Genomic DNA, 23,302 nt, shown 5'->3' with positions numbered 1-23,302 from the left:
TAAAAAATATTTGTTTATTAATTATTATTATTATTGGCTGTGCTGGGTCTTTGTTGCTGAGTGGGCTTTCTCTAGTCGCGGAGAGCGGGGGCTACTCTCTAGTTGCTGTGCGGGGGCTTCTGACTGCGGTGGCTTCTCTTGTGGAATGCGGGCTTCAGTAGTTGCTACACTTGGGCTCCATAGTTGTGGCACCAGGCTTAGTTGCCCTGTGGCATGTGAAATGTTCCCAACTAGGGACTGAACCCATGTCCCCTGCATTGGCAGGCATATTCCTAACCACTGGACATCAGGGAAGACCCTGTTCGTGGATTATTGAGGGTTGCTGCTGCTGCTGCTAAGTCGCTTCAGTCGTGTCCGACTCTATGCGACCCCATAGATGGCAGCCCACCAGGCTCCTCCGTCCCTGGGATTCTCTAGGCAAGAACACTGCAGTGGGTTGCCGTTTCCTTCTCCAGTGCATGAAAGGGAAAAGTGGAAGTGAAGTCGCTCAGCCATGTCCGACTCTTAGCGACCCCATGGACTGCAGCCTACCAGGCTCCTCCATCCATGAGATTTTCCCGGCAAGAGTACTGGAGTGGGGTGCCATTGAGGGTTAAAGACCCTCAAGATGAATAAACTAGTGTAAGAAGTGAATAATGGCTCTTGGAATTGTGCAACATGGCAGTCCTGCTTGCTACCATAAGGAAAGCCAGACCGAGGACAAAGTAAACAGAGGAGAGCAGCAACAAGAGAACAGAGGAAGATGGACCATAGCTCTGATCAGCTAGCCTGAAGCTCACACAGACCTCCTATCGGAGAGACCTCCTTTCAGCATCATCAGCCCACCTCATTAGAAAATTCACGAGGAAGAACTCAGTTTGACCCAGCCTGGCCATATGCCCATCTCTGTGGCTGAAGGAGTAAAGTACCATGATTCACAGCCACCAGTGGGGGAGGAGCAGCTTCCCAAAAGCAAGAAGGAAAATGAGTGCTGGCCTGACAAAAACCACAGAGGGTAAACTCCTTGGACGGCTAGATTACTGTAAGTCAAGCTGCCATGTACATATCAACTTTATCAAAAGCTTCAATAAACATTTACAGAATCAATTTGAAAGTGCTGGTGTGCCTAGTGTTCTGCAGTGACATAGCATTTTACATTACTGGGCAACTGGCAAAAAAAAAAATGTATTGATGTGGTTTTCTTAGAACATAGCAATGTGCCACTTGGAGAAAGAAAAGAAAGTGACAGCCAGCAACCTGTTACCTGTGGAACCTTCAGCTCTACAAATACACTTCTTGTCCAGTCTTTTGAGCAAAGTGCCTTGATTCAATAGTAGTTGCTACCATCCAAATCTGATCTCTAAGTAACATGTTATTATACAAAATATGAAAATTCATAATTCACAAAAGGAAAAAAATCAGATACTTCTTGAAGTAGTGTCATATATCAAAATGCTTGCATGGTTCAACAGTGGTGCATAGACTTACCAGCTAGAAAGTCCCAACGTTATACACACTTGCTAATAGAGAAAAACCGAGGAAGTGAAAACAGGACAAAAAAGTTAACAAAATTCCCCTAAGGAAACTTAGGGACTTTAAAATTCCTAACCCTAGCTTCTCTTATGAATTTAAGTTCTTTGCCACATCAGTGTGTTCTTATTCATACACAGAGAGAATGCCAACAGTTGCATGCAGGTAGTGGAACTAAAAGTTATTTTAATCAGTACATATTTTATAAAAGAAAGAGGATTCCAGTGGTCTTGAAGATTTTCCCCTTCTTTTCCAGAGTGAAGAGGAAGGTATAGAACTAAACTGTCCATGTTTGTTCAGCACTGTGCTGTGTATGCTGTGCTGTCACTTCAGTCATGTCCGCCTCTTTGTGAACCCATGGACTATAGCCCGCCAGGCTCCTCTGTCCATGAGATTCTCCAGGCAAGAATACTGGAGTGGGTTGCCATGCCCTCCTCCAAGGCATCTTCCCAACCCATTGGTCAAACTTGTGTCTCAGTCTCCTGCATTAGCAGGTGGGTTCTTTAACACTAGTGCCACCTGGGAAGTCCTGTTCAGCCCTGGCTGAGGCCCAGTTCACAGGACTTGCCCAAGCGCTCTGACTGGGGCAAGGAGGCTCAGCCTGTGCCAGAGGGCAGAATCTGTCCTCATTAGGGGATATAAACTGTGACTTTGACCTTCTTAGATCTATTCCCATCAAGTGGACTCTAGAAATTAGATATTAGATTAGCAACAACCCTCTGGCTATTGTACGATCAATAAGTGTGTCAATGACACATTTCATTGTTTTTTCCATATAGAAGGTGAAAGTAGTTACTAGGGCCAATTAAATTTGCTCCTCTTTCTTAACTCACAAGATTAAGAATGTAATATCATTGGCATTGAATATGAAGTCACAAGGCACTCAAGATGTGTTTTAGAAAAACCTGCTGTCTTCTTCAACTGTTTTCTCCTTAGTCTACTAATGGCTGAGTGCACTGGTTCCTTTAATAACTTTAACCTCCCAGAAAGGTGTTTCTTTAGAGTGAAGAACCATAGACAGTGGTTCTCAAATATTTTGGCCTCAGGATCCTTTTATCCTCTTAAAAATTATTGAGACCTCTAAAGAGCTTTTGTTCATATTTGACATATCAGAAATTAGAAGATAGAAGAGATGAGAGACAGAGACACCCCTAGTGGATAGAGCTTTTGGTCCCAGCCCTCCTTAGCTATTCACTTGCCCTTGTGATTTACCTGAGTCATTAAATCCCCTTCCCTGGCTGGGTCTCTGCCCCTAGCTACTGAAAGAGGCCTTAACAATACATCCATGAAACAATTAAATAATAGTCTAAGACAATAAATGACAGATTGGGTATAACAGAATGCTCCTTCTCCCCTATTTGTTATCCATTAAAATGAGAGCCTACAGAGGGCTGAAGAAGGTAACCATCAACACTAACATTGCTACATTGCCTTAAGGATTTCAAAGTAGGTTCACATTCAGTATCTCACTTAATTTTCCTACAATCCTATGAAACATTTGTTTTACACCAATTTTACAGATGAGAAAACTGAGGTGCAGAAAGCCTATGTGCTGTTAAGCAGCTGAGCCAAGACAAAATCCAAATCTTACCCTCCAGATTCCCACCGTCAGTTCCTGCCTCGAATGAATGCTTGCAGTTTTATCAGGCACGTGCCTGAAGAACAAGCCTCACAGATTTCAATTCCCAGATTCTTTTTGTCCATCCTCCTGCAGGAGGAGGGCAGCGGTCTGCACAGTAGATCCTTTAAAATACCCACTGTATTTAGCTCTGCTCTGGAGTTTTGAAGACGAGAATAGGAGTGGATTCAAGTGAGAAAGGCAATCATTCTTTTTCAGCTCGGTAACTGAGGGGTTGAGGGAGGGGAGGGGGCTTAGACGTAGTGCTGGACAGGAACTGGAGGAGAAGCCAGATAAGGCACTCTGCAGATAATCCACAGGCAGCGCCACGGCAGCACGAAGGAAAGAAAGCATCTCAACTCCGGGGCTCGGTGGAAGAGATGCGGGAACTGCGGACTCAGCCTTCAAGGTCCTGCATTTGAAAGGCGCCAGCACACAAAGAAACGACGAAGTTAAGCTCCGGTGGCAAAACACGCAGAGTTGGAAACCCGGCCTCCCTGCCTAGCTCTAGAGGAAACGCCTAATGCCGGGTCACCCAGCTTAGAAAGGATCCTCTTTTATCCTCTGGGGCCGCGGGGACAGCCTGCCCAAGGCACGCCCGAAGCGCCTCATAAGAACTACAAGTCCCATAAAACACCGGGACGCCGGCGGTAATTACGAAACCCCCGTGGATTGGCCACGCGGGGCGGGGCGCGCAGGCCTTCTCCGGTGAAGGGGGCGGGGGAAGGGGCGGGGCGAGCGGCGGCTCAGCGGGCACGCCCCCTCGCCCGCGGCCCCCACCCCGCCTCTCTCCGCTGCTGTTCTGGCTCCCCGGTCAGAGGGCCGGAGCAAGAAGATGGCGAAGACGTATGATTATCTGTTCAAGCTGCTGCTGATCGGCGATTCTGGGGTGGGCAAGACCTGCCTGCTATTCCGCTTTTCCGAAGATGCCTTTAACACCACCTTCATCTCCACTATCGGTGAGGGAGGGGCTGCGGCCGGGGACTGGGAGTGAGAAATGGGGGGCGGGTGCGAGGGGGCCGGGAGAGAGCGGTGGGAGGACTGCGGAGCCCCAGGGAGGGGACCCCGGGGACAGCTGGGCGGCGAGGGCAATGGGAGAGGGTGAAGGCGTGAGAGAGAGAGGCGGTGAGGACGTGGGGCTGAGAGGGTTGAAAGGAGGAACTTGGGGGCAAAGGAAGAGGAGGAGGAACCAGAAGAACAAGGACTAGGGGTATTGGGGGAAATGAGAGGGTTGGGGGTGTGACAGGGAGGGGGTCTTAGAGGGACAGAGTGGAGGGACACCGGAAAGCTCCTAGAGAAGGAGAAGGGGATAGTGGGTGTGAAATGGATTAAAAGAGGAAGGAAATGGAAGGGGAGAACGAAGGGTTGGGGAGTGGGAATGGGAGGTCCGTGGAGTAAAGGGACAGAGGACACAAGGGACAAGATAGAGGAGAACCCGGAATCCGAGAGGAATACGGAGGAAAGAGTGATTGAGCGTTGATGGGTGAGAGGGACACTGGCTGCCAGAAGTCTGGTCGGAGATACCATGAGGAAATTGTAGGAAAAGGTAGGAGATGAGTTAAGGGGACCCGGGAACGAAATGAGGATACTTGGAAAAAGTAAAGGAGAGCTGGGTGTGAAATAGAAAGGAAAAGCAGAATGTACAGTAAAGAGGTGGAGCAGAGAAGAGAGAAGATGGGAAAGGGAGAGGAAATGGAAAGTAGGACTTTCTCCAGTTACTGGGAGTGCTGGTTACCACTTCTCTTTCTTTACTCCCTCTGGATCAAGTGCAGGAGAAAGAGCAAAAAGTGACTAATAATGAGATACTGTCTATGGAGCATTAAATTGTTCTGGGAGTGTTAATGGGCGTTGGGAGGGTTGGTGACTTCTGGCATGGCATGATCAGGAAAATATGGTTTACTATCTCCTGCAAAGCAGCACTTCTCAATTTTTAAAATTCTTAGCCTTAAAGGTCTAGTAATTCTCAGCTGGGAAATGGATCTTACATTCTGCCTGCCTTTCTGTGTATTTTCCTTTTGGTTTTAATTATTACTTGCTAAACGAATCAGAACATGCAATGTACCCCCCAATTACTTTCAGTTGATTCTGATTTTTCTGGTCTTGGCTGGGAGCTGTCCTTCCTACTTTTAGAAGACTCTGTGTTCAGGTAACAAGATCTCAGACTTAACCTAAACTGAAGAAGAGCAAATCAGAGCTGGTTTTAAGCTGCCTGTACAAGTGACCTTAACATCATAGCTGCAGTTAATTAAGCACCTTAAGAATCTTAGCTCTTGGTTGTCTGGGTGATGTTGTGGCTTCTCATAGCAGCTCACTTAAGCATCTTTCAAATGGTTCTTACAGCATATTTCACCATGAATTGCTGGGATTATTAGGGGGGCTAGTGCTATGATAATGAGTTATGTTTTAAGGATAATTTATCACTTATAAAAGAGGAGTATTGGGGTATAGAGCACTCTTCGGTGAAGCACTGGGAAAGGCTATGGTTTGTTTGTTCTGGCATCTTTCTTATGGATTGAGTGGTCTGAAACCTCCTGGGTGTTATGATGTCTGGGCTTAGGGAAGTTTGAGTTGCAAGTTCTTGGCAGTCATTGGTGAGTGGGACTTTTTCTTTTCTGAGGAAGCAGATTTTAAATGTCATGTCTCAAGTGTATTCTTAAGAGATTTGATGGGAGCTGTTGTAACCAAAAGGTGTTAATTTTTGATGCTGGTACTCATGTCAAAACCCCAAATCACAGTTTTTCATTGTTGAGTGCACACTGAAGTCCAGAAGGTAAAGGACAGTCTCTAACAAGTCAAGCAGGTCGCCTTTTGTCCATTCTATGAGTGAACCTCCTAGAAGCATTCTCCTGCATCGAAAATGACTAAATCTCACTGAGGCTGTTTCTGTTAAGCTCCTTAAATGACTTTTGCTTGTTTGTAACAGTTTTATTAGTTTCCTCTTTTTTTAGTCTTAATTTTTGTCCCACTTTTTCTGTGAGGGTGTCTGCTTCCTTTTACAATAGTAGCTTTGAAAAAATCACTTTTTATTCTGAAGGAGTACAATCTTTCTTGCCTGAATTTTTTTTTTTTTTTAATGATTAAAATTCGGTTTTGTGGAGGGTTGCAGGAAAGTGAGCATCCTGAAAAAGTTTAGACCCGGAGGGAGGCGTTAAAGGGGGATGACTCTCATGTATGATGTTGGCCTTTGCATTTTCTATGGAGTAGATGTGGTAAAAAGAGGCTCTGAGCTGTGTCTTCAGTTGACATGGAGGAGGGGAAATCCCATGCCTCTTTTTTAGCCCCAAGAGCTCTGACAGGAAGTGGTAGCCCAGTGCCTTCAAACAGCACAAAAAATACATTACCTGCAACCTAATGCTTTGGAGTTGAAGTTAAGTTAGGAAAATAAGATGAATGTTAACATCATTCTAGTGAAATGTTCCACACACATTGACCACAAACATAGGCTTGAAGCATCTGCATCTCTAGCAGAAATATCCACGCCCCCAACCTTCACCCCTGTTTCCAGGGGGTCTGAAGTTGCTGAAGGGAGCGTTGGTGGTCCACCTCCTCCCAGTCACAATTATTTCTTGAGGCACCTCAGCATGGAAGTTTCCAGGGCTTCTCTGACTGGGTTTGGAAAAGATTTGCCACATGATTGCTGACAAAACTTGATAAGGTCTACATCACAGGAAAGATCTATTTCTTTATACCTGGGGTTTGTGTGTGTGTGTTGTGTGTTTCGGGAGATATGTATAAATACCTGTTTCTTCCCATGGAGTTACATTTACTGTCTTAATTTTGCTTTATTAAAATTTAGGTAGTTTTAGCAAAGGACACCTGCCACCTCTCCACCCTGTTTTGATAGGGATTCTGCCTTCATGAAAGGAAGGAGACAGTCATTTTGATTACAGATATAGTTGTCTCACAGATACTTTCTTCTTTCATGTATCTAAGGTTCTGGTATCTTCTCTGATATCCTAGCTCCCGTCATTTCCTTTCTGCTTTTGGGGGTGGTGGAGGGTATACTTCTTTCAACTGACTTGCTGGGAGTTGTCACGCATCAGTCAGGTAATATTTAACTATTGAGTAGAGATGTTTTATCCATTTGAAGTTGTAGGTTCAGTGCCTAAAACCAACAACCAACTCGCCTTCAATTCAGATGTTTAAGAACTGAAAAAGAAATTTTGATTGGCTCTTCAAGCCGCTTACATAATCATTCTGTTGTTGTTCTTCAGTCTCTAAGTCATGTCTGACTCTTTGTGACCCCATGGATTGCATAATCATTATCAACAGTGAATTAAATGTATGTAAAATTTATCATGAAGACAACTAAGAAACAGTAATGCAGTCTCTCTGAATTATATTTCCTATGGGATGTGGGTACATTTTAATATTGATACGAAGGCAGAGGGACATCTTGGAATGGCCTGTACTGAACCTGGTGCCGAGAGAACAGAGAAAACCCAGCCCTGTCTTCTAACAGGACAGTCTCGGCTTCTTCCCTTTACCGGCTCTCCCCTGCCCAGCCCCCCTCTTCCTGTTAGGGTATTTCCTGAGTGGTTTGATTATTTAGTATAGTCATAGTTGAACAGCATAAAGAGCCTTAGAAATTATCTACATGATGTCTGTGCCCCAGTTTTATAAATAAGAAAACCAAGCTTAGGTTGATGCTGTCAAGATCACGCAGCTGATCAGATGCTTGTAGAAGCATCTCTAGTGAAACCTCAAACCCAAGTCTGGATTGCTTCTCATAGTTGAGCTGCTGCTGTTTCTGATCAGCATGATCACCGCTGTAAATTCAAATTACTATCTTTTCCAGGGAGGAATTCAATTTTGCACACTTGCTCATATGTGAGGAAAGTTAAAGTGTTCCCATTTGGATCAGTTGTATCTCTTCAGGGAAACAGTAAATGCTAATACAACAACTCAGAGTCCTGTAGAAGTTTATATGGGCTAACTCAGCATGTTTTAACTGTCCTTTGCCCTTTCTTTCTATGTCTGTTGTTTCAGGTTAGGGAATCAAAGTGCATCCTGCCATTAAAATTCCTTCCATGTGCAAAGTAACTAATGACATTGTATTAATAGTGTGCTGGTAATTGCAGCCTAGTCCCATCAGAGCACTTTTAGACAATTGATTCCCTGACATTTTTTTCTTGGATACACTTTCTCTATGTTTAGGGGTTGGTCAACTATGGCCCACAGGCCACATGTAGCCTCCTGCCTGTTTTTGTGCAGTCCACAAGCAAAGAATGGTTTTCACATTTTTAAAGGGTTATTAAAAACTAACACAAAACAAGGAATATGAAGCAGACACCATATGTGTCTCACTAAGCTTAAAAATGTTTACTAACTGTTCTTTCACAGAAAGAGTTTTCCGACCCCAGCTTACAATTAAATACTGTTTTTGGTTGGTAGCAATTCAAAACTTTTATCAAGACTTATTGACTGAAAAACAAACTTTGTCATATTTAAATTTTTATCCAAGATGATATCAGCATCTGGCTGAGCATAATCCAGATATGTAGTACAAGTTGATTTTGATTTTCATCATTGTTTTGCTTGATTTCAACCTCTCAAACAAAAATATTCCAGGGCCAGGCAACTTCCGGCTTCCCTGGTGGCTCAGACAGTAAAGAATCTACCTGCAGTGCAGGAGATGCGGGTTCCATCCCTGGGTTGGGAAGATCCCCTGGAGAAGGGAATGGCCTCAGTCCAGTATTCTTGCCTAGAGAATTCCATGCACGGAGGAAGGTGCCTGGCAGGCTTACAGTTCATGGGGTCGCAAAGAGTCAGACACAGCTGAACGAAGAACACTTCAGGCAACTTCAAGTTGAACGTTTTGTCCGTAAAACCTTAGTTTAATGTCATTGTGCTCTTTCAGAGTGTCAGCAGACTTCCCACCTAAGTGATAGCTTTGGAAATAACACTGTTTCAAGAGTGTAATACCTGATCATGAAGGGTTAAACTCGTCTCCTCAGTTAGTGTTCTACGGAATGCAAAAAGCCATTCAAGAAATTAAGGTAGGAAACTGAGTCTTGGAGACAGACCTGGACATGTCTTAAGAACATGTGTACTTTAACAAAGAGCTTCGCCAGCTGTTCTGCATGGCAGCAAACCAGGGAGGAGGTTCTCTTGGCAACAGCACCAAAACTGTTTGGATCCTCTGAGAAATGCTGGGGGAAGTAGGTTTGGATATTGCCTAAGCTGAAAATGTCTGGTCTTTGAAGACAGGGAAAAATTTAGCGGTTGATATTTTAATGGAAACTCATAACTGAATCTGAGGAGAAACATGGAACCAGAATTGGAAGACCAGGGAGATGCCATCATGGCCTGAGGCTGACTGGCTCTAGGTCAGGTCTGCCTGCCTGTACACAGGACAGTTCTGGAGACAAGCTCTTGTGTGTGTTAGAATTGCTACGTGGGAAAGATGTGCAGGAGAGTTTTCACAGTGGGATGAGAAGAGGATGGGAGTGAGGAATGGGGAACTAGATGTTAGATGGTGAGTAATATTGTGGAGCATAGCATAATATGGAGCTACTGAGATGTAAGTAGCCACTGAAGTGGCTTGGTCGGTGTTTGGTGTTAGGAAGATTGCACAGTGAATTAAGAGCAATAGGTCTGGAGTCAAATCGGGGTTCATGTTGTGACAGCTGCTATTCCTACTTCTCTTGTCTTTAGTGAGTTGATTGTCCTTCTTGGGCCTTAGTTCCTTTATCTATACTACAGTATATTAATACTATGCCATCTTCTCAGGGATGCTCTGTGTTCCCTAGGGCAAGAATCAAATCTTACTCACTTTTTAAGTCTCCAAGGCCTCTGTTAAATGACTGATCAACTGGATGAGTGAATGGCTGGCTGGATGAATTATAAAGCACTATATGAGCCATACAGCATTGCTTGAATTTTAGTCATTATCTTTCATAGTATTCTAGATAATTAGATGATGTCAGAGATAAGATTAAAAGTACTTAATTTGAATTCCTAACACTATTTCTCCCTCTATCAAATGCTGTCTTTCTATAATCAGTTTTAAAGGGATATTTTAGACTCTAAAAGAAATATCACTTATCTTTCAGTCTCCATAATAAGCTGTTTAACACCCTGCTTCCAACCCCCCACTAACATAAATACCAAATAGAAAATGAGTGAAATCACTGGGTTTGCTTTAGAAGAGCCATTTCAGCTTTGTCTTTGCCCATTAGCTGCAAACAATGCAACAGATGCCTGTTAACAGTTTCATGCCCAGTTTTAATTAGCAGATGGAGCTGTGTTTGTGTTTGTGTTCTGCCCAGCACTGGTTTGAGTGACAGCATAGTGAGTGGATTGGAACTGGGCTGGGCCTTTGGGTTGAATAAAGCCAAATGCTATTTTGAAAAAGATGAATATAAACATTTATTACATAGAACTGCTTGTGTATCTCAGTGGAACAGCTTCATGTCTAGAGGAAAACTAATGTCTGCAGTTATGTTTTCTGCTCTTACTATCCTTTAGTAATTACATAATATGGAAAAATACCATTTTTTTTTGGTTTAAATGAAGGGTTTTGGGGATTCTTGAAGCTTACCAAGTGGCTTTCCCTGAAGATTGGTTTCAGTATTTCAGTATAGTAGGTTGAGGACTATGCAAAACTGGGGTGAAATGGGCTTCAGCCTGAATGCCAGTGCTGAGTTGGTAGCTGCCTCCAGGCATGCTGTGTTGCATAGAGTTCTCAGGTCCTGTCTGAGCTCAGCAAGACTGAGGACTGTGATGAATTCCCGATGTGAGTCGTGGGCAGGGGATGGAGAGAGTGAGTGGCAACATCCTACACATTTGCTGTCTGTTTCCATGCCCCACCCCCACCCCCATGTTATAAAAGAAGCATTTCATTGATAGTTTTGCTCTGCCATGTGTATTGATAGAGGATGTCACTGGGCACAGCCTGGCAAACTGTATCCTTGGAACTGATGAGTGTTTTTGGTTTTGTTTTGTTTTTTCTGAAGTGAATAGGTAGTATTTGCTTTCCAATATGTTGTGGCTAAATTTCAGTATTAAAATATTATCCGTCAGTGATTATTGGATATACTGTGTCTGGAAATGTGTCCTTCTCCTTTGTTCACTTTTAAATTTTGGATTCTTCTTATTTTGCATTGAATTATTAAGAACCTTAAAGGAAATAGGTGCCTGATTGTCTTCAGAGGAAGAAATGCCTGCGCTATTTTTTTTTTAAGTTACTTAGTTACTCAGGTCTTCCTTATCGAAGCACATGAAGTGATGGAGACAACTCAGAAACAGTTCTTACAGCAGCCCTATTCCTTGACTGTGACAAAGTATTTTCTTGCTGTCTTAATCTGTAGCATTCAGCATCAGTTTAATTACGCACTCTGGTGTTTACCTGTTGCTGAACCTTTGGACATTTTCCACAGAGCTCTCATCTTCCTGGGCCCAGAATTTTAATTCTTGGCTCCCAGGAGGAAGTGTGAAAGCTCTGCACGTCCCCATGTTCGTCAGATTAGGCTTACTGTCACCACGACAGGCTGGGTGACAGTGCTGCTTGCAGTCCCATGACGGCATTGCAGGACTTCAAAGCACTTTGCGGAAGCTCAGTAGGGTATGGAATTCCACCTCATCTTGATAAAAACCAACCACAAAATCTTAAGTGATATATAATGTTTAACAGCTTTCTGCTGGCAAAGTTAGGACTGGCATGATTTCCCAACTTCACATTGCAGTTTTGCATATCTGGGGGGAGAACTTGGCTAGTTATTTTAATAATTCATAGATACTTTCCTGATGTATAAAGTAGAAGGACAGTTTCTAACATATATGAAATATAAGGTGTTCTACTTAAAAATTGAATTATAAGAGTTCATTTCTGGGGAACTTCCCTGGTGGTCCAGTGGCTAAGACTCTGCTCTCCCAGTGCAGGGGGCCAGGGTTCAATCCCTGGTCAGGGAACTAGGTGCTTGTCCCAGTCATAACCCGTGATGAACAGATTAGGGCTTTGTCCACAAGCAAAATCATTTGAGTAAGTGCATTTCCTTTGTCTACTTACTATTGTTTTGAGAACTTCCAGTCTTATAGAAGCATAAAAAAGTAATGAAACAAGTGAAATAATTTCTTTTATATCTACAAAATTCCATAACAATGAAATGTAAAAACATTTATATATATATATGTATAAAATCAGAGGTGTGTCTCTGTCTTAGCCCTTAAGCCTTCAATTTGGATAAACACTGTTATATTTTATTTTATGTTGGGATCTCATGAATATGATTTACCACACATACAGCGTTCTGAAACACGATGGTGCATGTTTCTGATCAGTGGTGGTGCAGGCCCTTCCCAAGGACATTAGCCCAGGTCTGTTTTCTCATTGTGAAAGGAAAGTTCAGGCTTCAGGGGTCTTGAGAATCTCTCTGGCTGCAGCGTTCTATGAGTCTATGAAATCAAGTAGTGTCTGTAAAGAAAAAAGGATTTGTCCTTAGTTAATGATTCTGGGGAAGTTGAGTCAGGAAGATCCCCTGGAGAAGGAAACGGCAACCCACTCCAGTATTCTTGCCTAGAAAATTCCATGGATGGAGGAGCCTGGTGGGCTACAGTCCATGGGGTCGCAAAGAGTTGGACACAACTGAGCAACTTCACTTTCTTTCTTTTCTTTTTCAAGGTGGACACTAGTGGGGTTTTTTTTTTCCCTTTGTTTGTATCTGTAAAAAGGAGAAGCTGGGGTTGGGAACTGTAGTGCTTTATTAGTAGGCTACTAATATCAGATTATAGTTTCAGTGTGTCTGCCCTCTGATGCCCTCTCGCAACACCGACTCGATGGGCACGGGTTTGAGTAGATTCCGGGAGTTGGTGATGGACAGGGAGGCCTTGCGTGCTGCGATTCATGGGGTCACAAAGAGTTGGACATGACTGAGTGACTGAACTGAACTGAACTGAATGTTAGATACCGAGTCATTTTCACTAATTTCACTCGTTCAGTGAGCAGCATATTTCAGTCCACAAAATATTGAGAAGAGAAAGAATAGCAAATGTCCAGGCAATTTGAACACAGTGATGAAAAGGGCTTCAAAGAGGTTAATGTAGGATGTCAGGAAAGAGTAGAGGAGAGGGAGAGGAGGGCGTCTAGGAGAGAATGATGTAGAGGTTAAGATCAGAACCTCAGGAGGCCTTAGTTGGGTCAAATTTGGAGTGTCAGGAGGAGGGGCTCTCACTGCAAATATCAAGGAGATAACCCCTGAAGGAGCTCCTCCTCAATAGATGGGCTTGTGGCATGGGGTCAACTTGAAGGGTAATCAGAGGGCAGGTTGTGAAGGGACTTTAAACCTGTTCAGGAGTCTGGACTTTATCCTGAGAGCAATGAGGAGTCATTGGGGATTTTCTACAGGGAGACCAGTGAGGAGATAAGCAGACATCCTTGGTTGCCCCTTCCCTTCTTTGGCCCTTTACCATTTACAGAGCACTTTCACTAACGTCCCTGTTTAAACTCCTCAGTGATCATGTCCATGGACAGAGATTGTCTTCATGTTCTAGACGAGGAAGGTAAGGTTCTGAGAGACTGATAGACCCTTGATCCATCAGCTAAGTAGGTAGAGGAGCCAAGACTTGAGCCTTGAACTCAGTTCTGAACCACAGTCTGTCCACAACAACCTGCTCCTCTCAGAATGGGTCCTGAAATTTTCCATGGGACTCAATGCTCTGGCACTTAGCCCATAGTAGCGGTCACTTCCAGTGGTCATAAGAACTGTGTAAACTGACCAGCAAACCCTTGAGAAGTGTGTTGAGTTGAGGGGTGAAATCAGCCTCTCCCTGGACAAGGCCCAGTAACAGCTAATGCAAATACGCATCATGTTGCTTGCTGGCCGTGGAAGGTCAGCGGACTCTGGTTTCGGGTTGTCTCCTGGCTTCCCAACCCAGTCTCATAGGAAGCAATCAAATACATACACAGCAGAACCGGGGCAGGGGGAGACAGAGTTTAATTATGAATCCAAGTCTTTTGTGGAAAGGAAGCTAATTATATCGGAAATCTCAGCGTTGCTTCTCCACATGTGGCCAATGGTTTGTTATACTTGTATGTATGTTGTTGGTCTCAGCTAGACTGTAGAGTGCTAGGAACTGCTGCTTTAATTGTGAGCTTCCTTCCTTTGACAAATTAAATTTAAACTTTACATTAGCCTCTCCTTTCCTTTTTTCCAGAGTGAAATTGGCTCTGCTCTGGGTTTTGTTTGTAAAGCCGTGTTTGGCAGTTTTCCTCAGATTCACGGTGACATTGTAGACCAGTCTAACACCTGATTTGTTTGCTGACTCTGGGTCTCTAGAATGCTGTTGTTGAGCCAGAAGGTGGAAAGGTCCAAGCAGTGAAGCTAATTATACAAAGTCCATTTGCTAAAATGCTGAACTTGCCTCATTGGAGAGGGAGCCCCTGGATTCAAACTTAGCATTTGCATTCTTGCTTTAGAACAGGGCTGGGGGCCTCCTAGAGGTGGGCCACCAGCATCTGAGAGGAAAAAGTGGCAACATGGCACTGTGGCAATGGCATTCTTTATGTGACTTGGGGCAAGTCAGCAGCCAGCCTCCCAGGCTTCCTTTTTTCTCCATAAGCAAACAGGGAATGTTGTGCTAGATTCACTCTACAGTCTCTTCCAAAACTCTGATCCTAAGTGGTGACAGTGGACTCACTCACCACTTTTACTCACAAAATGGTAAAAACAGATGTAAGAACTAAAGGTAACGTTGTGTAGGTAAAAAAGAACTTGGACTTTTGAGACAGAGACTCAAATTCAAATCCTGATTCTGCTAATTCCTGCTTAAAAGCTTTGAGTGAATTACTTAACCATTTTCCTTATCGATAAAGGAAGAGTACTGCAAGAATTTTGTTATGTTTTATTTTGAGAATGCAATGCATTGTTGTGTGCATCATACCTTTGGCACACGGGAGACACAGAAAGGCATGTGTGTGTGACTGTGTAGGTGAACTCAATCTGAGTTCATTGAAGGTAGGTCCACACAGCTCTGAGAACCTTGGTGATTCGTCGGGGTTTCAGTGTTACAACACTTGCTTTTAATTAATAAGAGCTAATATTTACTGAGTGTTTACTACATGTCAGGTACAGTTTTAGGCATTTTACATGAATTAACATTTTTCATGGATTGACCCATTTAATTCTCATAACAGCCTCTCCGGTACATTGTTATTATTTCCATTTTTCCAAATGAGATAATTGAGGCACAGATGTTGAAGAACATCTCAGGGTCACAGAACTCATAAGTGATAGAACCGACTTGGATTTGAATCCAGGCTGTCTGGCTCCAGAGTCTGTGGTTTTAAGCCCTAAGCCTTTCTGCCCCATCAGTGACTCAGAAATATTAAAAAAGAAAAAGATTAGCTACCCCTGGTGGCTCAGATAGTAAAGAATCTGCCTGCAATGCGGGAGACCCAGGTTCGATCCCTGGGTTGGGAAGATCTCTTGGAGAAGGAAATGGCAACCCATTCCAATATTCTTGCCTGGAGAATCCCCATGGACAGAGGAGCCTGGCAGGCTACAGTCTGTGGGGTTGCAAGAGTTGGACACAACTGAGTGAGTAACACACACAAGGAGTTGATGTGGTGCAAGACGCATTATGGGGCTGCTCCTTACAGCTGGGTGACATCATCACATCCTTTAAACCTCCTTGGTCCCTGTATCCTCTTCTGCAGAGAACTATCGTGGGATGGTTTAATTAAGTGTACTGGAGGGAAGCATTTGACACAGGGCTACACATGCAGCCAGGCTCAGTAAATGGTGAGGGTTTGGTTTTTCCCAGGTAACTTAAGAAGCACCTATTAGAATAAGTTACATAAAAAATATGAATGGGAACATTTTGGTTACTTAATAGGATGTGCTTTAATTTTCTAGAAAGTTAATCTTTAAAGTTTAGAACTGTATGCGTTTAACTAAGCTCAAATGGGAACCGTTTCTTTAAACTCATTCCCAAAGTGAAGGTCCTTATGCCTCAGCTGGCATAAGGAGGTATCCAAGACAGCCCTTGGCCTTGGGTGCAGGATGTTAATGTGATGATATAAGGGGCGAATTCTTCAGAGCCTTCTAGCTGCTGCAAACTCTCAGGCATATTGAATTCTTCCTTCTGGTGAAAATATAAATAAAATCAGTATTGAATGCCCTGTCTGGGAGGGACAAATGTTTCAATTTAAATATTTGAGCTCAGTGCCCTCTGTTAGGGCCCTGAATTTTAAATGCAGTGAGTTTCTGAGTGAGGTCTCCTGAATTTTAACGAGTTTGTTTGCATACATGAATTTGAACAATACATTAAATCTTGAAACACCATAGCTGATTTTAATAGAGTAAATTATCCAACTTGAAAGTTAGTTAATAGGCTTTTCTTTACCTAATCAAAAGTCATTAATCATATTTTCACAGTATCGATACATGCTATTAGTTTCTTTTTAATCATTAAACTATCTCTGCAAGAGGATTAGGGAAATAAATGTGTCAGGGTGAGCGTAAAGCATGATCTTCCTCCCTTTTAACCCGTTTCCTCCTACATACTAAATGATTACTTGCACATGGTAGGAATAAAGCCAAAATTGGGTTTGGCTTTGTACAGTGTTTACTTAGACCAAGAAGGTGAGGTGAGATGCTCTTCTCTAGTTTAAAGGTATTTTTAAGCATTTATATATGTGTGTGTGTATACATACACGCACACATATACAAGGATGGTACAAGACGGGACAGGGACCAGGTCACAAAGAGCCTCAAGGGCTAGGGTAAGGAGGAGAGCATTATTCTGACTGTAGTTGAAAGTACATATGCAGGGTCATGTGCAGGGAAATGATACACATAATTTATAATTTTTAAAGCTGCAGTTGTTTTAAGATTGAGTTCCATCTTGGGGTTTAATGGCACTGAAAAACCATGCCGTGTAGCTTTCTGGTCCAGTCCATTCCCTAAAATCATGTTGTGTCCAGAAAAGTGTTGTGTTAAAAATGTCCAGTGAGCCAGTCTTACCTCCTAATGAAGCATAAAAATTGTGAGGGTTGGCTCAGCTAATGTTCTGAGCACTCAAATGTGCCAAAATTGTGAGCATGCAGAAGCTTTCAGGACATCCCACCTGATGGTGACCTTCTGGAAGACAGGAACCATGGCTTGCCTCTTCAGAGCTCATTTGTCTGATGTTCAGGCATGCGGTATCTGTGGGATAAATGAACTAACACCATCGATTTCCTTCTGAAGAATGGATTTGGGGCTCTTGTAATAGTGAGATCTCATCCATTAGCACATACATAATCTTCAAAGGATATGTAATTATCACCTGTTATTGCTTATGGTCTTTTTCTAGATATGAGTGATAAAAATCAATCTGTTTCTCTTTTGCCTAGAGTATTTGCCTATAGTCATAAATGCCTGCTGACTTCAGTTATGCCCACTTGTACATGCACAGTTTCTGGTGTGTGGAAGGCCCTGCCTAAATGTTGGTAGCCTGAATGTACAGTTGGTGGCCAGTAGCACCCTCCAGTTGTTCATGTCTCACTCAGATCGCAGCAAATGTCTCCTCTTTCCCCGTATTTTTCCAGCAAAGACCCCATGACTAACAAGAACTTTGCCAACATCCTTTCTTGCCATCTAAATTTCCAGATAGTTTCATCTTTCCTTGTTTCCTTTTCCCTTCTCTCCAAGGAGCCGGTGTTGACCTGTTGGTTGACACTCTTTCTTTTCTTTTCTTTCTTTTGGCCGTACTGCGCAGCGTGCGGGATCTTAGTTTCCCAGCCAGTGATTGAACCGGTGCCCTGTGCCCTGGAAGCACAGTCTTAACCCTTAACTGCCAGGGAAGTCCCTGGCTGATGTTTTTGATGGAATACCTTTCCACTCTCCCGGGGCCAGGCTCCGGCAGTCATCTTCCTCTCACGTCTTCTCGCTCCTCTTTCTCTGGCTCTGCTGGCCCTTTCTGCTCTGCCATTAATCCTGTTGAAATCACCCCCCATTTTGATAAAGAGATCCCTGAAATTCACTTCCTTAGGTCACCTTTCTTGTTGTTTAACTTCTTGAAAGAGAAGTCTTGTCACTTGCGCTTTCCTACCATCTCCTCACTCATTAACCCTTGGAAGTCCTGCCCTGCCTGCTTCAACACTGCACTCAGGGGGTCCTGTTCTCACTGAACAGGTCAGTGGCCTTTGCCCGATCCTTGTCCCCCTTGGCTTTTTAACAGCCCTTGGCACTGTTTATTACTTGCTTCTTGAAACTCTTCCTGCACCAACTTCCAGGAATTGTCTGCTCCAGTTCGTTTCCTACTGTTCTAACTGCCTTCTGGTTCCATGGGTAGTCTCATTTTGCCTTTTAATTGAAGTCATTTTCCAAGTATCTGCTCTCTATTTTTTTTTTTTTTCATTTTTTGGAAATTAGACATTCTAATGCAATTGTAATCACCTACCTGTGTGATTATGTGAGTGCAGGTCCCAGGTCTGCTAGTCTTCAGTGTATCTCTAGCACCTAGTATAGTGCCTGGCATATAGTGAGGGCTCAGACATCCACAAGTGATGAAGCAGGTAAGCTTGCCCCCTTTCAAGCCTTCCATGTCTGACTCTCCAGTGTCCTGTCTTGTGCCCCCAGCCTTTCCCAAACTTCTTTCCCAAACTCCTGCCCTTCACCCCAACATGAATTAATTTCCTCTTCTTATCTAGTACCCTTCATGAATTTTCATATATCTGTTAACACTACTGTTACATTTTTTTCATTTACCTACGTTCAAAAATCTGGAAATCTCTTTGTTCTTTTCCTCACATTTCTATATATGATTTGTTGCTAAATCCTTTCCATTCTTCTAGTACCCTGCTTTAGACCCTCAACGCTTCTCACCTGAACTTTGCATTCTCCTCCTGGGTGGCCTGAGAGCTTCAGTCTCACTGGGGCAGCAACCCCCTCCACCTGCTCCATTCCGTCTCATACACTCTGATCAATTAACTGTGGAACATAGCTCTGATTATACATCATGGTAATCCCTTATCCCTCCTCTGAAAAGTCTTATCTTTTACTTTGTCTAATTGAATATATCTTCCTCAGTCTGCCATTCCAAACCCCTACCTTGTGCCTTCACCTTTATTTCCTTCATCTCCTTTTTGCAGTCCTAGACTCTTAATCCATGGACTCCTATTAAACAGTGGGCAGTGACTGAGTTTCCACCTGACCAGTGAGGTTACCAGCTACCCTTCCATGAGAGAGCTTCCCTGGTGGCTCAGACAGTAAAGAAACTGCCTGCAGTGTGGGAGACCTGGGTTTAGTCCCTGGGTTGGGAAGATTCCCCTGGAGAAAAGAATGGCTACCCAATCCAGTGTTCTTGCGTGGAGAATTCCATGGATGGAGGAGCCTGGTGGGCTACAGTACATGGGATCGCCAAGTTGAACATGACTGAGCAACTAGCACTTCACTTTCATGAGAAGGAATGGCATTTTTAAGTTTCTGAGATGATGTGGTTCCTGCATTTTTGGAATGAAAATGCTCCTTTACTTATAAAATGATGGTACTAATAGATAGTCATTATTTATCTCATTATCCTTTGCAAAATTAAAAAAGCAATATAATCAGTTGAATTCTGGCTATTTTGTTTCTCCAGGGGGCAGAAAAACCTTTCTAGCCAATGTTCTGCCCAAGCAAATTTTATGGAATACAGAGTTCCTAGCTTAGTATATTATCTTTTAACTTCTTTCATTCTCACCACCACTACTCTTTCATCCTTTCTCCCTTTCCCCCACCTTGCCCCTGCCCCGCCCCCCGCCCCGCACCACTGGAGATTTTACTAATTCACAAAATTCAAGAGTCTCAGAATCACTGCTCTATCAGAACAGATGGTTCCATGAACACCCCTCATTCTGCCTGTTGACATCCTGCCTTTCCTTCTTGATTCCCCTCAAATGTTACTTTCGTTCTGTTGTCAGAGCCTTCTTTCTGCACTGGAAGATGCTTTCTCTTTCCTCAGTGGTACTTTATACCCTGTAGTACTTTGGACTTCTGCATGGCATTTCCCATGTTCTCCCTGTGTTCAAAGTAGAGCTGGCTTCTTTCTCTATTTTCCCAACTCCCCACCCCCACGAAAGCTTTCTTTGAAGCAGAAGCTTGTTTTATCTTTATGTTCTTTGCATTTGCCAGACGTTGTATTTGGCACATATTTGGAGCTTGGAAAAATTGTCGTTGAGCTGAAATTTCAGGATGATACTGATGAAATGATTAAGTAAAGCTCATCTTTGGAGGTAGGGGACCTCTAAAGGCACTAGTTTAGAATTTTTCTTCTGACAGTTCTGAAATTAGAATTACAGTCGCTTACTAAAATATGTTAGGAATGATGATCTGTTTATCTTTTAAAGATAAAACAATCTTAGACTGCAACCCCAGCTAGCTCTGGGTGGGGGAGGGGGTGGGGGGGTAAGGTCTGCTGTGGTTGAGATGGTTAAGAAATTAAACATTTCATTTGGCCTTTTTCTGTGGAACTTCTTGGAACATTGATTTTGATTTCATTTTGACAAGAGGAGGCCCTGAAAAGTCTTCTTTCCACCAGGTGATAAGGCTGCACTTTCTTTGTCTCTGGCTTTCCCTAGAGCTGTCAGCACCCTGTGAACATTGGCCTGATCTGTATAAGGAGGCTTTCTCTATGTCTACGAAAAAGCTATCTTTGAACTAGATACAGGCTTGTCACTTTTATTCTTCTTTAAACAAAAAAATAAATAAAATTTTTTTTTAATGAACTTGGTTTTTCTTCTCACTTTGCCTGTGCCTGCCCTGTCCTACCAGACCTTCCGTTACTGAATTTGGATTGTGGGAAAGCAAGCCTGGCTGGGAGATAAGACAGGTAGTTTCACAACTGGGCCTCCTAGTGTACACGCCCAAGGCAACCTCCTGTGCAAAGTTCCTTTTTCCTCCCCCACTTTTTTGGTCATGACACGTGGCATATGGGATATTAGTTCCCTGACCAAGGATTGAACGCATGACCTCTGCAGTGGAAGCTCAACGTCTTAATCACTGCACCACCAGGCAAGTCCCTCACCTTTGGGTTCTTGACCTCTTGTGATGGAGCAATTTTTCAACTTTTTCCACAGAAGCACTGACATCATTTTGGACTTGGGGACAATGGTGGGTTTCTAACATGGAAGACGCTGAAAGGAGAAGGAAGAGGAAGCCACTGCCTCTTCCGTCAAGTCTTTTCTACTGAAAAAGAGATGGAGAGGGCAGTGAATAGTGATGGCAGTGGTGGTGCCTACAGCTGTGGGTAGTTCTTGGCCTTCTTTTTCTAAACTGGAGGCTACTTTTGTGTTATGAGTGACTGGCGGGTAAATAGAAGACAAGAGATTGAATTGTCTCTCTCTTTTTTTTTTTTTTTGAATTGTCTCTTGAAGAGAAGGAAAGCTTAACATCATAAGCAGTGTGCTAAACAGTGGCGTGATGTGGTTCTGATTAGCTATGAAGAGCCAGAACTTAACTCGTCCCAAGGAACTTTTTCGTTTTTGCTGAAAGATAACCACTGCACAGTGACCCTTTGGAGTTCTTGCAACATTAGAAGATCAAAGCAGGAATAGAATTTGGGGAGGATTCTGTACTTTGTTTGAGACATGTGTCTTATCCAAAAAGGCCAGGATAAAAGTGAATGATCAGTTCCACCCTCATTGGCTTAAGTGTTTTACGTTAAAATCTCTTTTGGCTTTTCTGGCGTAACTTTTCTGACGGGAGCAAATGATAGAATATTGTTGGTAGATTACAAGTAGAGAAATCACTGGGATTAGGGGGAAATGCTTCACAGATGTTCCTGAAACTACAGCCAAGTGGAGTGGATTCTTACCCCTTTACGTGCTGGGAGCTTGGGAGATTACTGCCTATTATAACTGCTCTGCTCCAGATTGCATTCACTCTCTGAATCTCTCAGGGACAGGCTTATTGAACCCTGTCATACTTTAATAATGAGGGCCATTTGACAGGAAAGAATGTGTAAGGCTTTGGAGAGATTCTTAGTTTGAAATTTTCTTTATGTAAAGGATCTTGATACTGTATTTAGCAAATACTTCCTTTAAGTATAGCTTGTTAAAAGTAAAAGTGAGTATGGCAGAGTTCAAAATTAACTTCCGGTTAAATCCACTTATAGCTTTGGTGGATTTTTTGCCAAGCACCCACATTTTCCTTAGTGTCGCCACATAGCGACTGAGATAGTATCTCTTACATAGCAGATCTGAAGATGAAATACCCCTAGTTGATTGTTCCACATCACATGAAGTCCTGTCTTTCTTGGACGGTGCATTGTGGTCCTGCCTTCTGAGTTGGCATGGAAGCATCCTTGGTGCAGGGCAAGCAGAGCATGCTGAGCTAGTTCCCAGCAAAAAAAACAGACAGCGACATGAACTTGATATCCAGGTTGTTGCATTGGCCACTGTGTTTATCATTTTTACAGATAGTTTTTAAGGGAGGGATTTCACCAGCACATTTGCTGTTTCAGTTCATGTTCAGCTGTGACTCATTCTACTCTTAACTCCATTTTGCTTGGAAATTTTTTTGTGCTAGAAAATGTCACTTTCAACCAGGGGAGGGGAAATTCTGATTGGGGATCAGAAGAGCCAAGATACTGTAGTGATAATCTGGCATCACCTTTGACTCGAGGAAAAAATAGAGAACCCCTTACAAAGGAAAGTGTTGAAAAGGACACAGTGATTCTTATAAACAGCTGGGGGAAAGGAAAGTCACCTCTGAGCTTTACTGGGGGAAGGAGGTGGGGTGTGGATCAGGGAAATTACTATAGAATTTCTATACATGGCGGGGTAAGGGCCTCTGGACTTCCCCATGTGTTGCCCTATCCACTGAGACAGCTCTAGTGAATTGCCTCACGATTGGTGTATGAATAGAGAGAAACACACTGAAACTCTCACAGTTGATCCTGAAAGGCCCATCTTCATGTATAATCATCCACAGATGTCTGTATGTGATTATATATTCCCATAGTGAGCAAATGATAAATGTAAATGAGAACCGTGATAAAATTTTGCCTCGCTTGCTTGCACATTTTCAGAATATAATTAAAAGCACATGCCACTGTCAGTAGTTAACTGTGAGGTTCATGTTAGGTTTTTATAAGACTTTGGCAGAAACATAAAATATGTTTTAGTGTCAAAGTCTTCCCTCTTCCCTCTTTCTTTCCCTTCCTTCCTTCTTCCCTTCCTCCCTTCCCTTTGGAAATGAAAGGAAACTCTCT

At 43.1% G+C, this 23,302-nt stretch overlaps 1 protein-coding gene across 4 annotated transcripts in view; it reads left to right on the top strand.

Moving 5' to 3' along the window:
* The first annotated feature begins 3,943 nt into the window (after positions 1-3,943).
* Positions 3,944-23,302, top strand: part of RAB8B (RAB8B, member RAS oncogene family) — a 68,110-nt gene continuing 48,751 nt past the window's right edge. For 2 of the 4 annotated variants that reach the window (XM_081507542.1, XM_081507540.1), the window contains exon 1: positions 3,944-4,086. In XM_081507542.1, coding sequence (XP_081363668.1) covers positions 3,963-4,086 — 124 coding nt within the window. In that variant the 5' untranslated portion in view covers positions 3,944-3,962. Of the gene's footprint in view, positions 4,087-4,217; positions 4,674-23,302 lie in introns of those variants that run through there. The other 2 variants (XM_081507543.1, XM_081507541.1) reach the window with 1 other exon arrangement.

This window comes from Giraffa tippelskirchi, chromosome 7, assembly GCF_054371585.1.
Source record: "Giraffa tippelskirchi isolate mGirTip1 chromosome 7, T2T-mGirTip1v1.2.pri, whole genome shotgun sequence".
Classification (NCBI taxonomy): Eukaryota; Metazoa; Chordata; class Mammalia; order Artiodactyla; family Giraffidae; genus Giraffa; species Giraffa tippelskirchi.
The sequence above is the reverse complement of the archived record's forward strand: the minus strand, read 5'-3'. Positions and strand labels throughout refer to the sequence as shown.